Source organism: Chamaea fasciata, unplaced genomic scaffold (assembly GCF_029207755.1).
Source record: "Chamaea fasciata isolate MVZ Bird 193981 ecotype frontalis unplaced genomic scaffold, bChaFas1.0.hap1 SCAF_15, whole genome shotgun sequence".
NCBI lineage: Eukaryota > Metazoa > Chordata > Aves > Passeriformes > Sylviidae > Chamaea > Chamaea fasciata.
The window spans coordinates 15,398,157-15,414,558 of record NW_027094100.1 but is presented as its reverse complement, the minus strand read 5'-3'; the positions used below and the strand labels follow the sequence as shown (position 1 = coordinate 15,414,558).

At 50.2% G+C, this 16,402-nt stretch overlaps 1 protein-coding gene across 3 annotated transcripts in view; it reads left to right on the top strand.

Moving 5' to 3' along the window:
* The window catches only part of NRG2 (neuregulin 2), an 84,534-nt gene that overhangs the window by 47,904 nt on the left and 20,228 nt on the right, over positions 1 to 16,402 (top strand). For 2 of the 3 annotated variants that reach the window (XM_066197586.1, XM_066197588.1), the window contains 2 exons: positions 5,536 to 5,656; positions 14,828 to 14,904. In XM_066197586.1, the coding sequence (XP_066053683.1) occupies positions 5,536 to 5,656; positions 14,828 to 14,904 (198 nt within the window). Of the gene's footprint in view, positions 1 to 5,535; positions 5,657 to 14,827; positions 14,905 to 15,155; positions 15,215 to 16,402 lie in introns of all 3 variants that reach the window. The other variant, XM_066197587.1, reaches the window with a different exon arrangement.

Sequence of the window (16,402 nt, the reverse complement as noted above, 5' to 3'; positions counted from 1 at the left end):
TTTTCTGTACGGATAACAGCAGGGAGCATCCAGACTCTGCTCAGGTTTATCGTGAGAGGAGGTGTCGTATCACACATACAGAAATCTGCCACAGAGGGAATGGTGAGGATCACCAGCCCCTCCATGTATTCATCAGCGTAAATCATGGATTTAGTGTGGCTCACACCAGGATTACAGCGCTACAACCAAGGGATATCTTGGCCAGACACCTTCTCATCCATGTTCTTCTAACGAGCAGTTGGATGAACTCTTTGGAGAGGAACCTCAGCCGTTCTGTGTTTTATCAGTAAGTACATGAGGCATATACAGAGCAGGCAATCTGTATACACTCCCCAACCAGCTGAGTTCATCTGTCTAACTGGATGTCTAAATATTGAGAGAATAAAGTGTCTGTAGTCTATGAACCCACCAGCCAAAGTTATTTATAAAGAAGAAAAGGAGCGGCGAAACCATCGCTGTCTCCCTGCCCTCCTCGACAGTAGCTGTAGTTCGTGAAAAATTAACTATAATTTATAGTCCAGGCTGCATTAATTAACTCTTTGCAGGGGGAGTATTTCACCAGACTTCTGAGAACAGGCTGGTGAGCTGCCTGCAAAGGTTAAATGACGTGCATGGCAGGAATTGTGTAAGAATCCCTGCACAATCATTAATGGCCTTTCTGCGTAGGTGGGTTGTGTGAAGGGAAGTCCACCTGGCAGAGTCACTGCCCCTGGCTCTCTTCTCTGCTGCCCTGTCATTGATGATAGTCCAGAATAACTGAGGCGTGTGGTGGAAAACAGACTCTCTGAATGACTCCAGTGCTCTGAATCTCTCGTGTGTTTATGCTGCTCTGTCCTCACTGGCTGGGGCAGCAACAATAAAACGTGGCTGCAGATCATTCACAAACACATCATCAAGAGGCAGCTTTCTTTTCCCTGTCCTCGCCTCCTTACTCCCCGCTTTTCTTCACCTCCCTATTCCCCTCTCTTCTTTATCCTCACCTCCTCCCTCCCTCCTGCTTTGTTCTCAGTCCTGGGGCTGCGGACCAGCTGGAGGCCTGACCTGCTGCTGGGTGAGCTGATCCAGCCCTTCTCTCACCCTGCAGGGCCTCTCTGACCAGTTTGCCACTCTGTGTCTCAGGGGCACCTCGTTTATTCCCACTGGTCGAAAGGAAATGTCACCACTTGCTTGCCTCACACACACTCCTGCATGAGGTTTTCTGCTTTAATTTGTTGAAGTACCTGGGGAGGTTCTTGGGACATGACTGGTGTTGCTGCACAACCCCCTTATCACGTCCCACTGCCTTCATGAGTCCTGTTCCACCCTGCTGCCACCCAAAACTGCTCCCTTGCTTATTCAGTTCTCCACTCATCTCAGCAATTTTTTTACTTTCCAAGCCATTTGGGAAAGATGGAGTTGTGTTGGAGGCTGAATGAAGGACTTGTTCTGCCACACCAGCCCATGGGGGGTAAAGTCTGCCTGGTGTGCAGCAGTTAATGTGAAATAGCTGTGGGAAGTAATTTCTGGATCACCAGGCACAGCTGTGTAGTGTTTGGCACAGAGGTGAAAGTACCTGCACGTCATTTATCTGTAAATAAACTGTGTGTGAGGTTCACTTTACCAACATCCAACATCCCAGATGACTCTGGCCCAGGCATGCAGTTGTCAAAGTATCTGCAGTGGATCAGGCTGAAGGGGAATAGAGCTAAACACAAAGGAACTTGTGAACCTGGAAATTATCCCACTGGTCTGGTGAAATCTCTTTTGGCATCATGCTTTGAGGTGCTGGGGTGTGATCTGCAGCCACAAGGTTTCAGAGGGCCACGCTTCAGCCCAGGCACAATTAACATTTTCAAAGTGAGACGTTTTGCTTCCCTTTGTCCTCCCGCTAGAGCTTGGCTGGTCTCTCCATCCTTGCTCCCTAAATAGTTGCTCTCAGGAGCATGAAGCCCCAGCTGCAGCAACATCCCTGGGTGATCAGGCACCTTGGAAGGCTCTAGACTGCATGTTACCACATAGCAGTGAGATCTCAGGGTTACAAGAGAGAAAGATCCGTATTCAGTACATCAAACCTCACAAAAAACACTAGGAATGCCTATGACTGGAATAAATATCCCATAAATGCCATGTGTGCATGAGTATGGTCTCTCTATTTCCAAAGAGAAAAACAGAACCAGGGATGACCCAAAAAAGAATAAAAAGAGATCATTGCTTCCAGCTAGGGAAGGAGATGCTGGCTGTGCCTGTAATGCCACAGGTAGCACAGGGGGAACAAGGGGGGACAATGACAAGGAAAGGGCAAGTTAGAAGAATTAAATGGAGATGTGGCCTTGCATGCTGTGTGCATAGCACTGGAGCTCTTGTCACAAATATTGTGGATGCTACAAGATTAGATTTGTTCAAGCAGCAACTAAACATGTTGGTGGAAGAATCCAACCAAGGCCACTAAATGTGACATCACTGTGGCTGCCTTGGGCTGTCTCTGAGCTGCCCGTCCTGGATGGCCTAAGGAGGATTATCACTGCATGCTTGTGCTGATCTTCTTTTTTAAGCTTTGCCAGTGTTGGGGCCAAGGCAGGGCTTTGGCTTGACCAGTCTTAGAGTCTAAAATGGCCTCATTTCCTGATGCTCTCTTCTCAACGGGGAACTGCCTCTCTCTGTGGCCTTTGCCACATCCCTGTGCTGACAAATGGACTGTAGTAATATGAATCCATGATTCAGTTTGGGAACACTTTGTGCTTCTTTGGGATAAAAGGCAAAGTACTTGCAGGAAACAGGGTTTAAAGGATAACGACATTAGCAGGATGCTTCTAGAGAGGTTCCAGTAGAGGCACAGCTCTACTGACAGCTCTCCCCTAGAAGTGCCCAACATGCCCAAGCCTCAGTCATGTCAGGCTCTTTTTTACCTGTTTAAAAAGGACAAAACTGTTTCTGTGGGATGAGGATCTCATGCAATCTGTGGCTGATGAGCACTGTAATCCTCCCTGGTATCACCTCACTCAGCACTGCATCTTCCCAACCACTTTTCTTGGTGGGTTGGGTATCTTCTCATCTGGGGTGTTTCCTACGGGGAGGTTTCTGGGCTCTGTTTTCAGTTCTCCCTCTCTGGCCCTCTCTTGCTGTGGCAAGGCCTCCTCCAAAATCATTCCCTGTAGGGTTGGTGATGCGAGACTTTGCCAGATGGATCATTTTGCTTGCTACCAAGTGGTGTATTTGATGGTTGCAGGGGTGACAGCTCCCTGCAGCCTGTGCTTGTTCTTCACCCACGTGCCTTTCAATCTGCACCAGCCCTCTGGCTGACGAAGTTTCGGTGCTCCCTGATCCTAAGGTACACTTGCAGAGACCCACACTTATCAGAGACTCACAGCTCTCCTCTGCTGAGTAGAAATGTGCTACTATCTTGTAAAGGTATAAATTATAAAGTCTTGTCTGCATAATGAGTCTGCATTCCCCAGATAAATAACACAGACTCATAATGGCTTTGGCTTTTAGTTACCATTAATCTTAACTGGGAGGGAGTGCTGAATTTCCTGCAGAAGTGTGGGATTCAGATTTTTGGAAGAGTTTCACTGGAGGCTTGGTCAAGCCATCCCGTGCTCCAACACCCCAGTGTGTGCGCACTGCTGTCCACATTTGGCTCCCAGCTGGCTGGCAGGACGTGCCCAGGGCTGTGAGCATTTTGGGTCTCTGCTGGAGTGTTTTCCCTGTCTCCTTAGCAGAGCGTTTTGGGACAACTTGCTGTGCCCTGGATAAGTGTGAAAAGACAGAGCCAGAGGCAATGGTTATTCAAGGCAAAGTGTGGAAATAGCTCAGCTCCCTGCACAGCCCCGGCCTGTCAGTCAGTGGGAGGCACCCACTTCCTTATGGGAATGGGAGACAATGGATGGGACAGCAGAAAGTAAACCAAACAGAGCAGTGAGCTTGGTCCTGCCCTGAGCCCGGCACAGGTAACAGCCTGGGCTGCTCCAGCTGGGCACAGCCCACTGGGAATCTCCTCCCTCAGAGAGGCACCCAAGAGGACCCCAAAATGGTGAGAGCCAGAACAAACTTGTCTTGGCTGCTCGTGTGCCAAGCATCACCCACATGTGAGAGCCTGCACAAGGTGCTGGGAGCCCTCCTTTGCCTGGGAGAGCCCAGATGTTCCCAGCAGGTGCTGGGGCTGGAGCTGGGAATGCAGCCCTTGGCTCTGGCGTGTGGGCTGCAGCCAGAGGCAGCCTCGGAGCACCTGCAGAGGTGGGATGAGCACGGAGGAGTGGGGAGCAGCCCTGGGTCCCTCCAGGACAGGCCTTGGCTTGCCCTGCTGCTCCTCCTGTGGCTCTAACTGGCTCCTGCCTGGCTCTGGTTCAAGTTTTCTTCCTCAAATCCCATGTCAGTGAGGAGTTCAGGCTCAGTGCTGGTGTCACTAACCTCTCCACAAGGCTCCTTCGTGCTTTGGAAAGGAGGATGGAAGAGAATATCTCCTCAGAAGCCTTGACTGCAGCATAAAAGGTGCTGAAAAGTGGGCAGGAGCCCCACTGCTGGAGGTGTAACTGTGATAGGGCCTGAGCAAGGTGGGTAGTCCAGGAAAGAGAACTATCTTTAATGAGTTTAAGTATTCAGTTGTAAAAAACCTGTGCTCTTTAGTGCCCAGCACTTCTCAGACTTATGTGAAGATGGGCCTGCATTCCCCAGAACTGCTCACCTTCTGTAACCTGTATCAGTACCCTAACAACTGATTTTTTTCTTTCCTGGAAGCCTTTGTTTTACCTTTGGAGACTTTGCTTTGGGCTGTAAGCTTATCAGAGTCTCTCAGAGACAGGAGTCACAGTGAAATTCTGCAGACTGCCTTCAGGTTTTCTTGTAGCTTACAGGACTGTCAAGCTTTTTCTCTAGAAAGGAGTTTAGATTTGGAAAACACCTGTATCCCAGGAAATTTGAGTCATGGTGCCCCCCTCACAGCACAAGCTGGGGCTGGCTGACTTCTGCTGCTGCACTTCTGCTGGATCTGGTGGGGCAGGACAGAGGAGCGCTCAGGAAAGGGCAGGGACACATGGAGCTGTTCTTGCTTGTGCCAGACCTGCTCCTGGCTCTGAAAACTCCACTGACAGAGGTGTGGAGCAATGCAAAGTCCCCTGCAGCACCTCTGGCTCTGGGTGCAGTGTCCTGATGTGCTCAGGCCTCTGTCATTGTGGCTCTGTGACTCTGCAGCTCCTCTTCCTCCTGACCTCCTGCTTGCGTGCTGGCACAGCATTCGGAGCGTGAGGGAGGGGCAGGACAGTGGGAAAGGGGCACTTCCCTACAGTTTGCCAAAAAAAGGATCTTGTACTATGTGCTGGCTGCTGAGAGGAAGATGAGTCTTCAACTCCTCACTCACTTGGCCCCTTTTGCTGGGAAAGGAAGGGTCAAGTTTCAGCCCTGGGACCTGAAGGTGGGTCTGAAGGCACAGGCTAAGGTTTGTAGCTCTGGGGATTTTACTTTGGCAAAAGAACTCGTAGAAAATCATGTAAGGAAGCAGAATTGCCCAACAAAGGAAATAACAATATATCCTTTTTGTGTGTGTTTTTGTTTTCCCTGCAGTAACCACAACTCTCTCCTCCTGGTCCGGGCATGCCAGAAAATGCAACGAAACAGCCAAGTCCTATTGTGTCAATGGAGGGGTGTGCTACTACATCGAGGGGATTAATCAGCTGTCGTGCAAGTAAGCGAGTGGAGTTCTTGTGTCAATATGGAAATTTCTTGGCTGAGGGAGAGGAGACCTTTGTGCAACTGCCAGAGTGGGGGGAGCTCTGAAATTCTCCTGGCAATTGCAGTTTGAGCTGTGCAGGTTCAGAAAGGGGCACTAGAGGGGCAGGGGTGGGGGGGCCAAGGGTTCGTGTTTTCCTTTTTTGTGTGCGTGTCACTGTTCACTTCTCCTGGCTTTTCTCCCTCTTAGAATATGTTTGTCCTGGCTGTTTCTTTTCCCTTTCTCCCCTTTCTCCTCTGCAGCTTCAGGGGAATTTGGGTCCCTTTTGCTCTCCCTGAGCTGACACATCCCATCCTGCCATCAGGGGGACCTTGCCAGGGCACAGCCTCGTCCCTCCCCTGTGACTGGAGGGGTCTCTTGCTGAGACCTGCCCCGACCTTTCCTGTATCTCATGGCCCAGGGTTAGCCCCCAGCTCTTCCCTTCTCTGTGCAGCTTTGTGGCCACTATGGGATGTTTGTTTCCCCCTTCAAACCTGCAAGGAAAACCAGAGATGTGTACTAAGTTACCCTTAAAATGAGCTTTGAAGAGTTTGAAGTGAGGGATGTGGAATGGGATGTGAGACTTTTTCACCCCTGGTTCAGAGGCAGAAAGCCCAATGGCCTCTCACACCTCACCCCCCAAGCCTAATAGTGCCTGTGGATGAGCTGTGCAGTCTGATTGCTGGAGACACGGGTACCCAGAGCTCACCTGTAGCTGCCCCTGGGCTCCTGCACAGGGAACAGGAGGTGGTGCATTCACTGAGCAGATGGAATCCTCTTCTGAGCTCACCTGGTGACCCAGGCATCACTGCTCAGCTTGGAGAAGCCCAGAGCTGACAATTTTCTCCCTTTGGAAGCCAGAGACCTCTCAGTGAAGACACACAGCCAAAGGTATTGACATCTGTGGATGTCAGCCCGGCAGCACTGCAGGATGTGATCCTCATCAAGGTATCTCAGGCCTTGGAGGATGCACCTGAACTCACCCCTCGTGGAAAGCCTGTGGGCTGGATCACACTGAGCACAGCTCCTCCCTTCTCTCAGTACTCCTTTGTTTTGGCAGGGAGCAGCAGAAAAGGCCATGTGGAAATGTATCCTGCTGAGCTCTTGTGCTCTCACTTTCCAGTGCGGGCTCAGCTGTGGTGGAAGGAGCCTCTCCCAGCTCTCCCAGACTTGCCCCTTAGACACAGAAAGAGCTGGGCAGGACACAGACCAGAAGCTGTGACTTCCACGTTTCCCATGTGCCTGGAGTGGGAGCAGCCCTTGTCCAGCACAGCCCTGTGCTATAGTGCAGTTGTCACTGCCATTGGCTTCCTGGTGGCACCGTGGGCTCACCTTGATAGTGTTCCCCACAGGAAACATGGGGGAAGCCCCAGATGATGGTTAAAGTCCCAGCCACCATTCTGGGGTAGCTGTAGCCCAGGAAAGCCCAGAAATTCCAGTCTTTCCATTCTGGGAAGGGCTGAACCCTTTGAAGTGAACCCTGAATCAGCATTTCTGTCTGTAAGCAATGTGGTCATGGCAGAAGCAAAGATTTCAAGGTTATTTCTTTTGGGAAGAGCTTAAATCCAGATCAATATTCAAATAGGATCAATTTCTAATTACAACAAGAGTTACCTAAACTCCAGCACACGTAAGAATCACTTTTTCCTAATGAAGAACCCTGTGGTAGTTGTCAAACATCTTCAGCAGATAGACTGTTTTACCCAAAGTAATTCCAGCCTACCTCCCAACCAGGCTGCTCCAACAGCTGATGAGCAGAGGGAATGCTCAGTGATGGATTCCATTAAGATTTTACGTGCCACACCAGACAGACCTAATCATTTCATATCATTTGAAAGCCTGAATTCCTCACTTTGCAGACAGTAAAATGACATCCTGTTCTGATGAGTTCCAAGGTACCAACTGCTAAAACCAGATGGGAGCTGAACAGGCGTGTGTGGAAGGGCAGGAAGGTGTTACCCAGAAGGAGGTGCTGGGAAGGTCTGCACCGTCACTGCTCATCTGCCAGGAAAGGTGGCTCCATGCTCACAGAAACCCAGGGGACCTGAGTGCCCTCCACACAGCACAGCCACTTCTGGTCTTACTGCTTGAGGAGATCTCTGGATGTTCATTCACCTTGGGTGTTTTTATCATTAAATCTCAGACCGGGGAAAAGAAAACCTGGCTTTTGAAGTGGTATAATTTTGGGGTTTCTGGATTCTGGAGGGTAATAGTTATTGAGGAATGCAGAAGCATTTGAACTGAAGAGTGTTTCCCAGAAAATGGCTCTCCCAATCATCCCAAAGGGTGATTTTTGGGGAAGATGCTGATGAATAAACAGACTTCACCTTTGCCTGCAAACAAAGAGCTGATACATTCCACGGCTTCCTGGTTGCATCAAGAGAGGAGATCTGCTGCTGTGGTTTGTGAAAGATGCAGGAGGAGAATGGGGAGGAGGCAGAGATACCGGCTTCAAAGTTCACTTCTGATCTCTGCAGCAGCAGCCTTGGCCCTCCAGCCTCCCTGTGCCTCTGGGCCAGGAGCATGGAAGAGATCAGTAAGTTCTGCTCACAACCTCTTCAGATGCTTTGGAGGTCAACGAGAGCCCCGTGAGCAGCTCCAGCCAGGAACAACACGTGTCCATGAGCTGTTTCCATGTCACTCTTCCAATCAGACTCTGCAGGGCCTTGGGGGGATCATCTGGCCCCCTGTGCCAGCTTGCAACCCTCCCTCACTGAATGCTCAGGGGATTCTACCTGCCCCAGCACCCAGGGGATGTTACCAGCCTTTCCAATATCAGCTACCAGAATCTACCAGTGTTCTTGTTCACTGCCTGCCACCACCCTGTGATCAGCTTCTTGGAGTGGGTTCCATTCCTACAGCTGTCCAGAAGCACAGGAAATCGTTCCTGTAGATGTTCCCCCTGGCTGTCTGGACCAAAATCAGCAGAGGAATTGTCAAATAATTTCTTCTGCTGATGTGGTTCATGCTCGATTTGCAACAAATATTGCCTAAATTGGCAGCTGGCTTTTTATTATTATTTTATAACAGGCTTCCCAGAAACGTGTTCCTCCTGGTCTTTTAAATCCTGAGGAACAAAGTATTTGCCTGTAATCCCACTTCCTCCCTCCCTTCTTAATACACTTCAGATAGACCTTGGGCAAAGCATTTTCTTCACTGAGGAAGAGCCCAGAATGGACTTGGATCTGTTCCAGAAATCGTGTCTTTCTGGATTGCGTTCTTCTGTAATTTTGTCCTGAATTTGAAGTAAATTCTACGCATGCTAGTGTCAAAGGAAACCTGAACGTAAAGCAATCTGTGCTGTTATCCTGGCCCTGCAAACAGACCACCTGGAAGTTAGATGGGAGAAGTGGGACCTGCCTCAAATATTCTACAAATTTTCTGCATAAACCTGGGAAGTGACAGACCCACACACAGACAGAACTGACTCAGCAGCCCTTGTAAATTAAAAAGCCCCAGGCTCTTGACAGGAAGAATTTCTTGACCTTTCTCCACATCATTTTGCTCAGAGAGGCCTTAGGAGCTGGACTCCAGGGCAGTGACAGGTTTGAGCAGAGCACATTGAGGGGGTGCACACAAGCAAGTCTCCAGGCCTGGAGCTGGGCTGGGACACACAGCAGTGGTGCCTGGTTTGTTGTGTCCAGTCAAACAGAGTGTTGGGATGACTGGCAGCCTCTGCTCTTGGATCTGCCTCCCTCCCGGAGCCCAGTGAGTCCTTGGCACAACTTAGAGCCCTTGGAGGCTTCTCCACTCTTTCATTGCTGGGTGCCCCACGGGGTTGTGCTATCCAAAGGGCAGAAATGCTCTTTTTCCCAGTTAGGCCTTGGCACACATTAGGTTCAGTTGGGGTCTTCCCAGCCAAACAAAGCAAGAAAGTCAGGTCTCATCACTGCAGAGCCTCCTCTGCCCACTAAAACCCTCTTCACATGTCTTGTATGTGGTCAGGGGAATCAAAGTGATCTGCCCTGGGCCAGGATCTTGTGTGGGATCAGAAGACTTAAAGAATATTACAGAGCAACACCCCCACATCATGTTGGACCACTGGTGCTCACAAGAATCAGGCTGGAGGATCTACAAATGCTGACAGATAAACAGACTCTCTGGGTTTGGGGTGACAGCTCTGCCTTATGTGAGGGAGGGAGGTCAGAGGCCTGGAGCACCTCAGGCAAAGAGTATAAGTCAAGAAAAGAGTAAAAAGCAAAACAAAGCCAAAGGAGAAAAGATCAGATTGTTTTATAATTAATTGATTAATCCAAGTCACCAATTTTCAAAACCACGTGTTCCAAGTGTATTGCTTCCTGCAGATTTTCCTAGGAAAGAGAAAGATCATTCTGAAGGGTTGTTCACACTGCCAGCTCCCCTGTGCTTTCCCAAAGCACCATCCCAAGGTGTGACTGTCCCAGGGCTCCTGTATGGCCGTGGTCCTCCTGGCAGCACTGTTTGCTCAGCTGCCCTGTGGCATCCGGAGCTGTTCCACCCCTCCCAGCGGCGTTTGGTCAGCTCCAGCTGCTCACTGCACAGCCACAGGGACGTCACTGTGCCAGGGATGTACGAGCAGTCCTGTGGGGAGGTGTTGCAACACCCTTGGAAGTGAAGAGCTAGGGGTGAAAATCTCCACATCCTGTTCCAAATCCCCCGAACCAGCCGGGACTCGTCCCTTGGGTTTTGCATGCTGTTTATCTTGGGTGGTGAGATCAGGTGCCTTTTCAGGTTCAAGTGGCCCGTCTGTGCCTCCTGCTCCGTGCACTGTGACTGTATCAGACCCCTGAGGCCCAGCAGAGTGTGGAAGCTGCTCCTGCAACAGCAGAGGCTCAGTGAAGGCAGCGACGCAGGTCCCGCGGCCACAGCCGCTGCCGTCACTGAGCCCAGCAGTGGACGTCCCTGAGGTTTGGACTCCACTCTGCAGCAAACATGCCTTGATTAGCTGCTCTGGAGAAGGCCTTGGCGTTTGTTCTGGTTGCTTTCTCTTCTTCCCATCAGTGATTTTGCGGAGTCCAGCCTTTTGTGGCTCTCCAGAGCCTGATCATCTGGGACTGGTCAGGGGACAATGACAGAACTGTCTTCTTTTTCAGCCTTCCCACAAAAAAAGCAACATTGTGCTTGAAACATTTTTTTTTTTCCATTCGCTTACTTCAGTGCATTGTGTCCTTCTGCTACAGCTTGTCTTTATCATATTATTTTGAAGCACCTGCTCGTTCACATTTTTCTGTAGCATGGATTTCTTTATGAGAGCTACAAATTTGGCACATTCTAATTAAGATCTGGGGGTGCAAAGGAGAGGTGCCTACCCTTGCAAGATTTAGAGCAACAGCTGGACAGAAAAAGTTTTGCTTCCAGCAGGAAGACTATGATAATGAATTAAAAGTAACAAATAATAATTAACAATAATTATTGCCCTGCCCTGATACAGGGCAAAATGTTGAAGTTCCTCAATTTTCAGAAATAAGTGCCCAGCAAACATCGTAGAAATGAGTCATTCAAACTGCTTTGGTTTGTACTTTTTGAGCTGCTTTATTTGACTGATCATCTTACTGCATTTTTGTTACCACATAAATATCTCACTGCAATTCATCCTGAACCTAAGGGTAGAATATTGCAGATGTTTTCAAAATGGGGTTATTAAAAAAAAAATAAAAGGTCTTAAGGTCAAAACTAAAAGAATGGGATGTTTTCCAGCAATAATAGAAAACAGAATCTGGACAGAAAAATTCCTGACCAGTTTTATCAATGGCAGTTGCAAGCAAATTTCAGAGGTAGGAATTAGACACAGAGAGATGGAGTTAAGCAAGGGCAGTTTTGGGAGTCTCCACTTCGGCTAAAGAGGAGACAAGGTGCTGTCTGCAAGAGGCTGGTGTAGCCTTGTCCTTCCCCAGGACCATCCCCACAGACCTTGTCCACTTCCCTTGGCCTTTGGGGAGAGACCCACTGCGCCTCTGTGAGTGCACCATAGAGTCCAAAGGTGATGTTTGCAGGAAACTCCATCATCTGTTAAGCCCCTGCAGGAGTTTTCCAAAGAAGGAGGGACTTGGTTTTGCTGGGACAGCCGGAACCTCCTGAGTCAAACATGCAGGAAGAAGGATGCCATGGTCATCCAGCTCACAGCTGTCAGCTTCAGTGAGCCTTAACTTTCAGGTATTTCCCTCATGGCAGAAGAGCTTCCCTCACCCCAGGCAGCAGATTTTAATGCAGAAGGGATGATCTCCACTGCTCTTCCTGTCCAGACTGGGAGACCCACGTGCCAAGCACGCTAGAAATTTCTTTCCTTGAAGTCATATCTGGGGCCACAGTAATAAATAATAAATCATCTTCAGCAACTTTGAGGCAGATTTTTAAGAAAGGAGCCAAAAGCACTGCATGCTCTCAAAGGTCTTCTGGTCACTGCTTCTGCCTGCAGCCTTGCTCCTGAGGAGCCAGAGGCCAGGTATGCAGGGGTGGCACATTGTGTCTTGACAGCTTGTACACAAGCTTAAGAGGTGACAGAAGGTGCTCTTGTTCATGGTTTTGGTTTTTTTTTTTCTGTCACTTCTCCCAATGCTGAATCACTGGGTAACTAAAGATGAAAAGCCTGAGCTGTCCTAGACACAGAGAAGACAGTTGTCTAAGAGTTCTTGAGAGCTCTTCTGCCCACCCACGCTTGGCTGACTGCAGAGATCTGAAGATGGGCTATATGGTAGCTGTCATGGCATCAAAGCTTCTTTGACACCTTTTTGTTTTGCTTTTTCACTTCTTACCAATCCCTTTCTCTGGGTTTTTATTTCCTTCTGGCAGTTTTCCCATCATTTTTGGTCTTTCCTTAATGGCATGCAGCCTCAGTCACACTGGAGTTCCAGCCTTGGCTGACCTCTTGCAGATGTGCACCTGAGATAGTTTTAGCTCCTTTCTGACAAAACACCCCTTTTTGGGGTGGGTGGGGCAATTGCTTCATTCAGCAACACCCTTGAGGCCCTTTGGTGTGCTCCCAACATCCAGGAAATCTCAGGTCCCAGACAGATAGGAAGCACGCTGCAGGCTAAACTGGATTCCTTGAAGACTCTGTGAATAAGTTCCTGACTCTGACAGAGGTGGTGAATAAACTTCACAAAGGATTGGGAAGACACCTTCTGTTTTGGATTCCTTGCTCAAACCCCAGTGCAATCTCTGAAGGGTTTCTGCAGTCCTACTTCCCTGGGGCTGTCTTTTTGAGTCTGTGCCACCTGCGCCTCAGGTTTGTGCTTTTTGATTGTCAACGGGGCATTTTCTTCACTTCCCAGCACCAGCTTCCTCTGCTTCATTGCAGGGAAGGTCGGCAGGCCCCATGTCTGATGGTCACCCCTTGGGCTGAGCTTTCCTTGGCAGCTGGCTTGGTATGGCTGGTAGACCTCCCTTTCCTGTGCCCCAAGATGAACGTCCAGGAATGAGAAAAAGGCACCAATTTTTCAAAGACATTTGCCTGACCAGGGAGTTCAGTTTTCAGTTTCAGAAGTGACTTGGAGACTGAGAAACTGAAGTGTATGACTGGAGGGCTCAGTGCAGCCTCATGCAGAGCCATGTCCTAAAGTTCTCCACGAGCAGTTTGGGGTGCACAAATAGCCCGACACGCTCTAACTTAAAGGTCTGAGCACAGGTCCCAAAAACCCAGATGCCGACCCACATTTGGTCATGGGCAGTGAGGGTGCAGCAGGGTTTTTTTTGCGCAGCCCAGCCCTACCCAAACTGCAGTGAAATCCAGCAAGAAATGAAGTGTCAAAGCCAGGTCAGTGTATGTCCATGGTGGAGTGCAGCTACTAAATATCAAGGTTTTCTTCATGGAGCCTGGACCTGGACCTGGACCTGTCCCACCCCACCAGATGCAGAAGTTGGGAGCAGTCCCCTGACACTTCTGTGGCTGCTCCAGCCTCTTGCTGCCCTTTGCAGTAGCCTGGCCAGGAGCTGAGCCACTGACATCAGGCTTGGCATCTGGTTCCTCTGTGTTTTGCTGAGGTGTCTTTCAGTCCCTTCTTTGTTGACCACTTGCAGGTCCCTGTGGGACAGTGAGATCTTGTGGATGGCATCTGAGAGCGAGGAAGGTCTGGCGTGTACCAGGTGTAGAGCCTGCAGCTCTGCTCACAAGATGTTGGAAAACAGATGTTAAAATGCTATAAAGATAAAGGCCTCTTAAGCTCAGAGGAAAGAGAGGTCTGTTGAGAAGGGAGGGAGCTGTGGGACAGGGAAGTGAGAGCTGGGACTTCAGGAAAACTAGGGATGCTGTGCAGGACTATCCAAAGACTATCCAGAAGAAAAGTTATGAAGTGAGGGAGGTAGACAAGTGCCTGGGGGAGAAGTGTTTGACCACGCCAGGCTGGGCTCCCATCGCTTCCCAGGCTCACCTGCAGCTGCAGGGGGTGACAGTACAGAGGGTGCAGGTGCTGCCCAGCCTGGGTGGTTCTGCAGCTGCTGCTGCTCCCCTGCCCATGGCCCTGTGCTCCCCAAACCTGGCTCAGCTGGGGAGTGCTCTGGGGAGCTACTCAAGGGCTGGTGCCAATGCCTGGTGGCCCTTGACTGCAGGGCACCTTCCCTGAGCATCCCGTGAATGTGTAGCTGGTGCCCATGAGCTGGCACATCTGGGCCCATCAGGTGACCTAAGCCAGGACAGCCTGAGAGAGCCTTGCATTTGGACAGCATGTGAGACCCCTTCAGCTTTCTTCTCTGTCCCTTCCTCTCTGTTAACACAGAGACCCTGCACGTGCTTTCTCTCTAACCACCCCGTGAACACCCGGGTTCTGGGGTCACCACGGGGAGATGCTTTCCACAGCCAGCGCTCGCTGTCGCCTGAGCAGCTGCTCACTGCTTTTGGTGCTTCTTGCCAGTCTACAGAGCAGCTCCACGGAGTCTCTGAGAGTAGCATCCAGCCCATCTCAGTCTTCCTGCCAGCTGGTGCTTCTAGCAGGTGAGAAGCAAGGAGGCAGGCAGAGCAGGACAGAGCAGGAGGGGTTTGGCTGCCTGCTTGAAGACCCAGGCCTAAACCAGAGCTGGAACAGTGATGTTGCAGGTGCCTGGTTAAAGCAAAGAGTAAATACGCATGTAAAGCCTTTATTTTTTCCATTCATCACAATGCACTTTTTATTTCTGACCTTAGCCTCAAGAACTGTGCCAGACATGTTCTGTGATTTCTCCCCTTTTCCCCTCCAGATGTCCAAATGGATTCTTCGGACAGAGATGTTTGGAGAAACTGCCTTTGCGATTGTACATGCCAGATCCTAAGCAAAGTATGTTTGAAGACAAACAATGCACCACACTACTTAAAACCTCCCGGGCACAGCGGTGGATGTAGAGTGGTCTAGTCAGGGATGGCTCTTGGTGTCAGCTTTGGGTAGGGCTTAGGGCTGCAGGTAAGGGTGAAGGCTGAAAGCAGACAGATAGGCGCCCTGGAAGGGATCAGAAGGGGCCTCAGTTCAGCCTGTTTGGGTGTCATTTTGCTATCTTGTTTCTCTCTTTCTGGTTTTCTCTCTTCCGGTAGGTGTCCGATCGAATTCACAGGAGACCGGTGTCAGCATTTCGCAATGGTCAGCTTCTCCAGTATGTCTCTTTCTACTTCTCTCTCTCCTTGTTGTTGTAGCTCTGTGTCGTGTCCTTAAAGCAGGTTCTTCTGTTCTCCAAGAGCCCTCTTCCTATCTTGTGCACTCCCAGCTCTGCTTGGTCCTAAGAGGAGCTGTGATGTGTCCAAGAGGAGAACTGGGGCCCGTTATCTCCCCATGTGTTAGAATGGGCTCTGCTTTCACTTCTGTTTGAACTGAATGCTGCTTGCTCTTTTCAGGCAAAATGCAAACGAGGCCCGAGTTTATGTGGTGGGTGTGCTGTGTGAGATGAGTCTGTGCTGTGTGTGGAGCTGGGCCTGCCAGCACTGCTGTCCTGACATGGGCTGTGCTGGGCAGGGCAGGATTTGGGCATTTTCCCTATGCTGTGCAGGGCAGGAGATGTGCATTTTCCCTATGCTGTGCAGGGCAGGAGATGTGCATTTTCCCTGTGCTGTGCAGGGCAGGATTTGGGCACTTTCCCTGTGCTGTGCAGGGCAGGATTTGGGCACTTTCCCTGTGCTGTGCAGGGCAGGAGATGGGCATTTTTACTGTCCTGTGTGGGACGAAATTTGGGCATTTCCCTGTCCTGTGCAGGGCAGAATTTGGGCATTTCTCCTGTGCTGTGCAGGGCACGAGATGTGCATCTTCCCACCACTCCTGCGAGGGCGGTGTGAGTCTCCTTGGACCAAAGGAGGAAATCAGTCCTCTGCAGAGTCTGATTGTACTGAAATCACTTTACAGTCTGTGGCACAGAGGTCAGGCTGGTGGCTGCCACTGCCTCAGGGCATCCCAGCCTCACTGCCATGCAGGATAAACCTGCCAAATGGGCATCAGACTGGGTCCCTCCTGGACACAGGGGTGTTCCTGTCTCTCCCAGGCAGTTGGACAGCCTTGCAGAGCCTAACTACAGTGACCCATTCTTTAATGCATTCAGTGGGTGTAAATATCCTAAAGCTTTGGCTCTTAGTGCTTCCCAGTTTCTAGTTTCCAGTTCCTACAGATCTCACTTGTAGACATAACTAGCTCATTGTGGTCAAGGTGGGTAATTTTTCTGGGTCCCTATTCAGTGTCCCAGCATCAGTGGGATCCTGGTCTGGGTAAGGAGTGACCTGGAAGGAGATGCAGTTACAGTGCAGGAAACCTCTGACCCTCCCTGTGACCCCTCTGTGACTGTCCCTGAAACCCACCC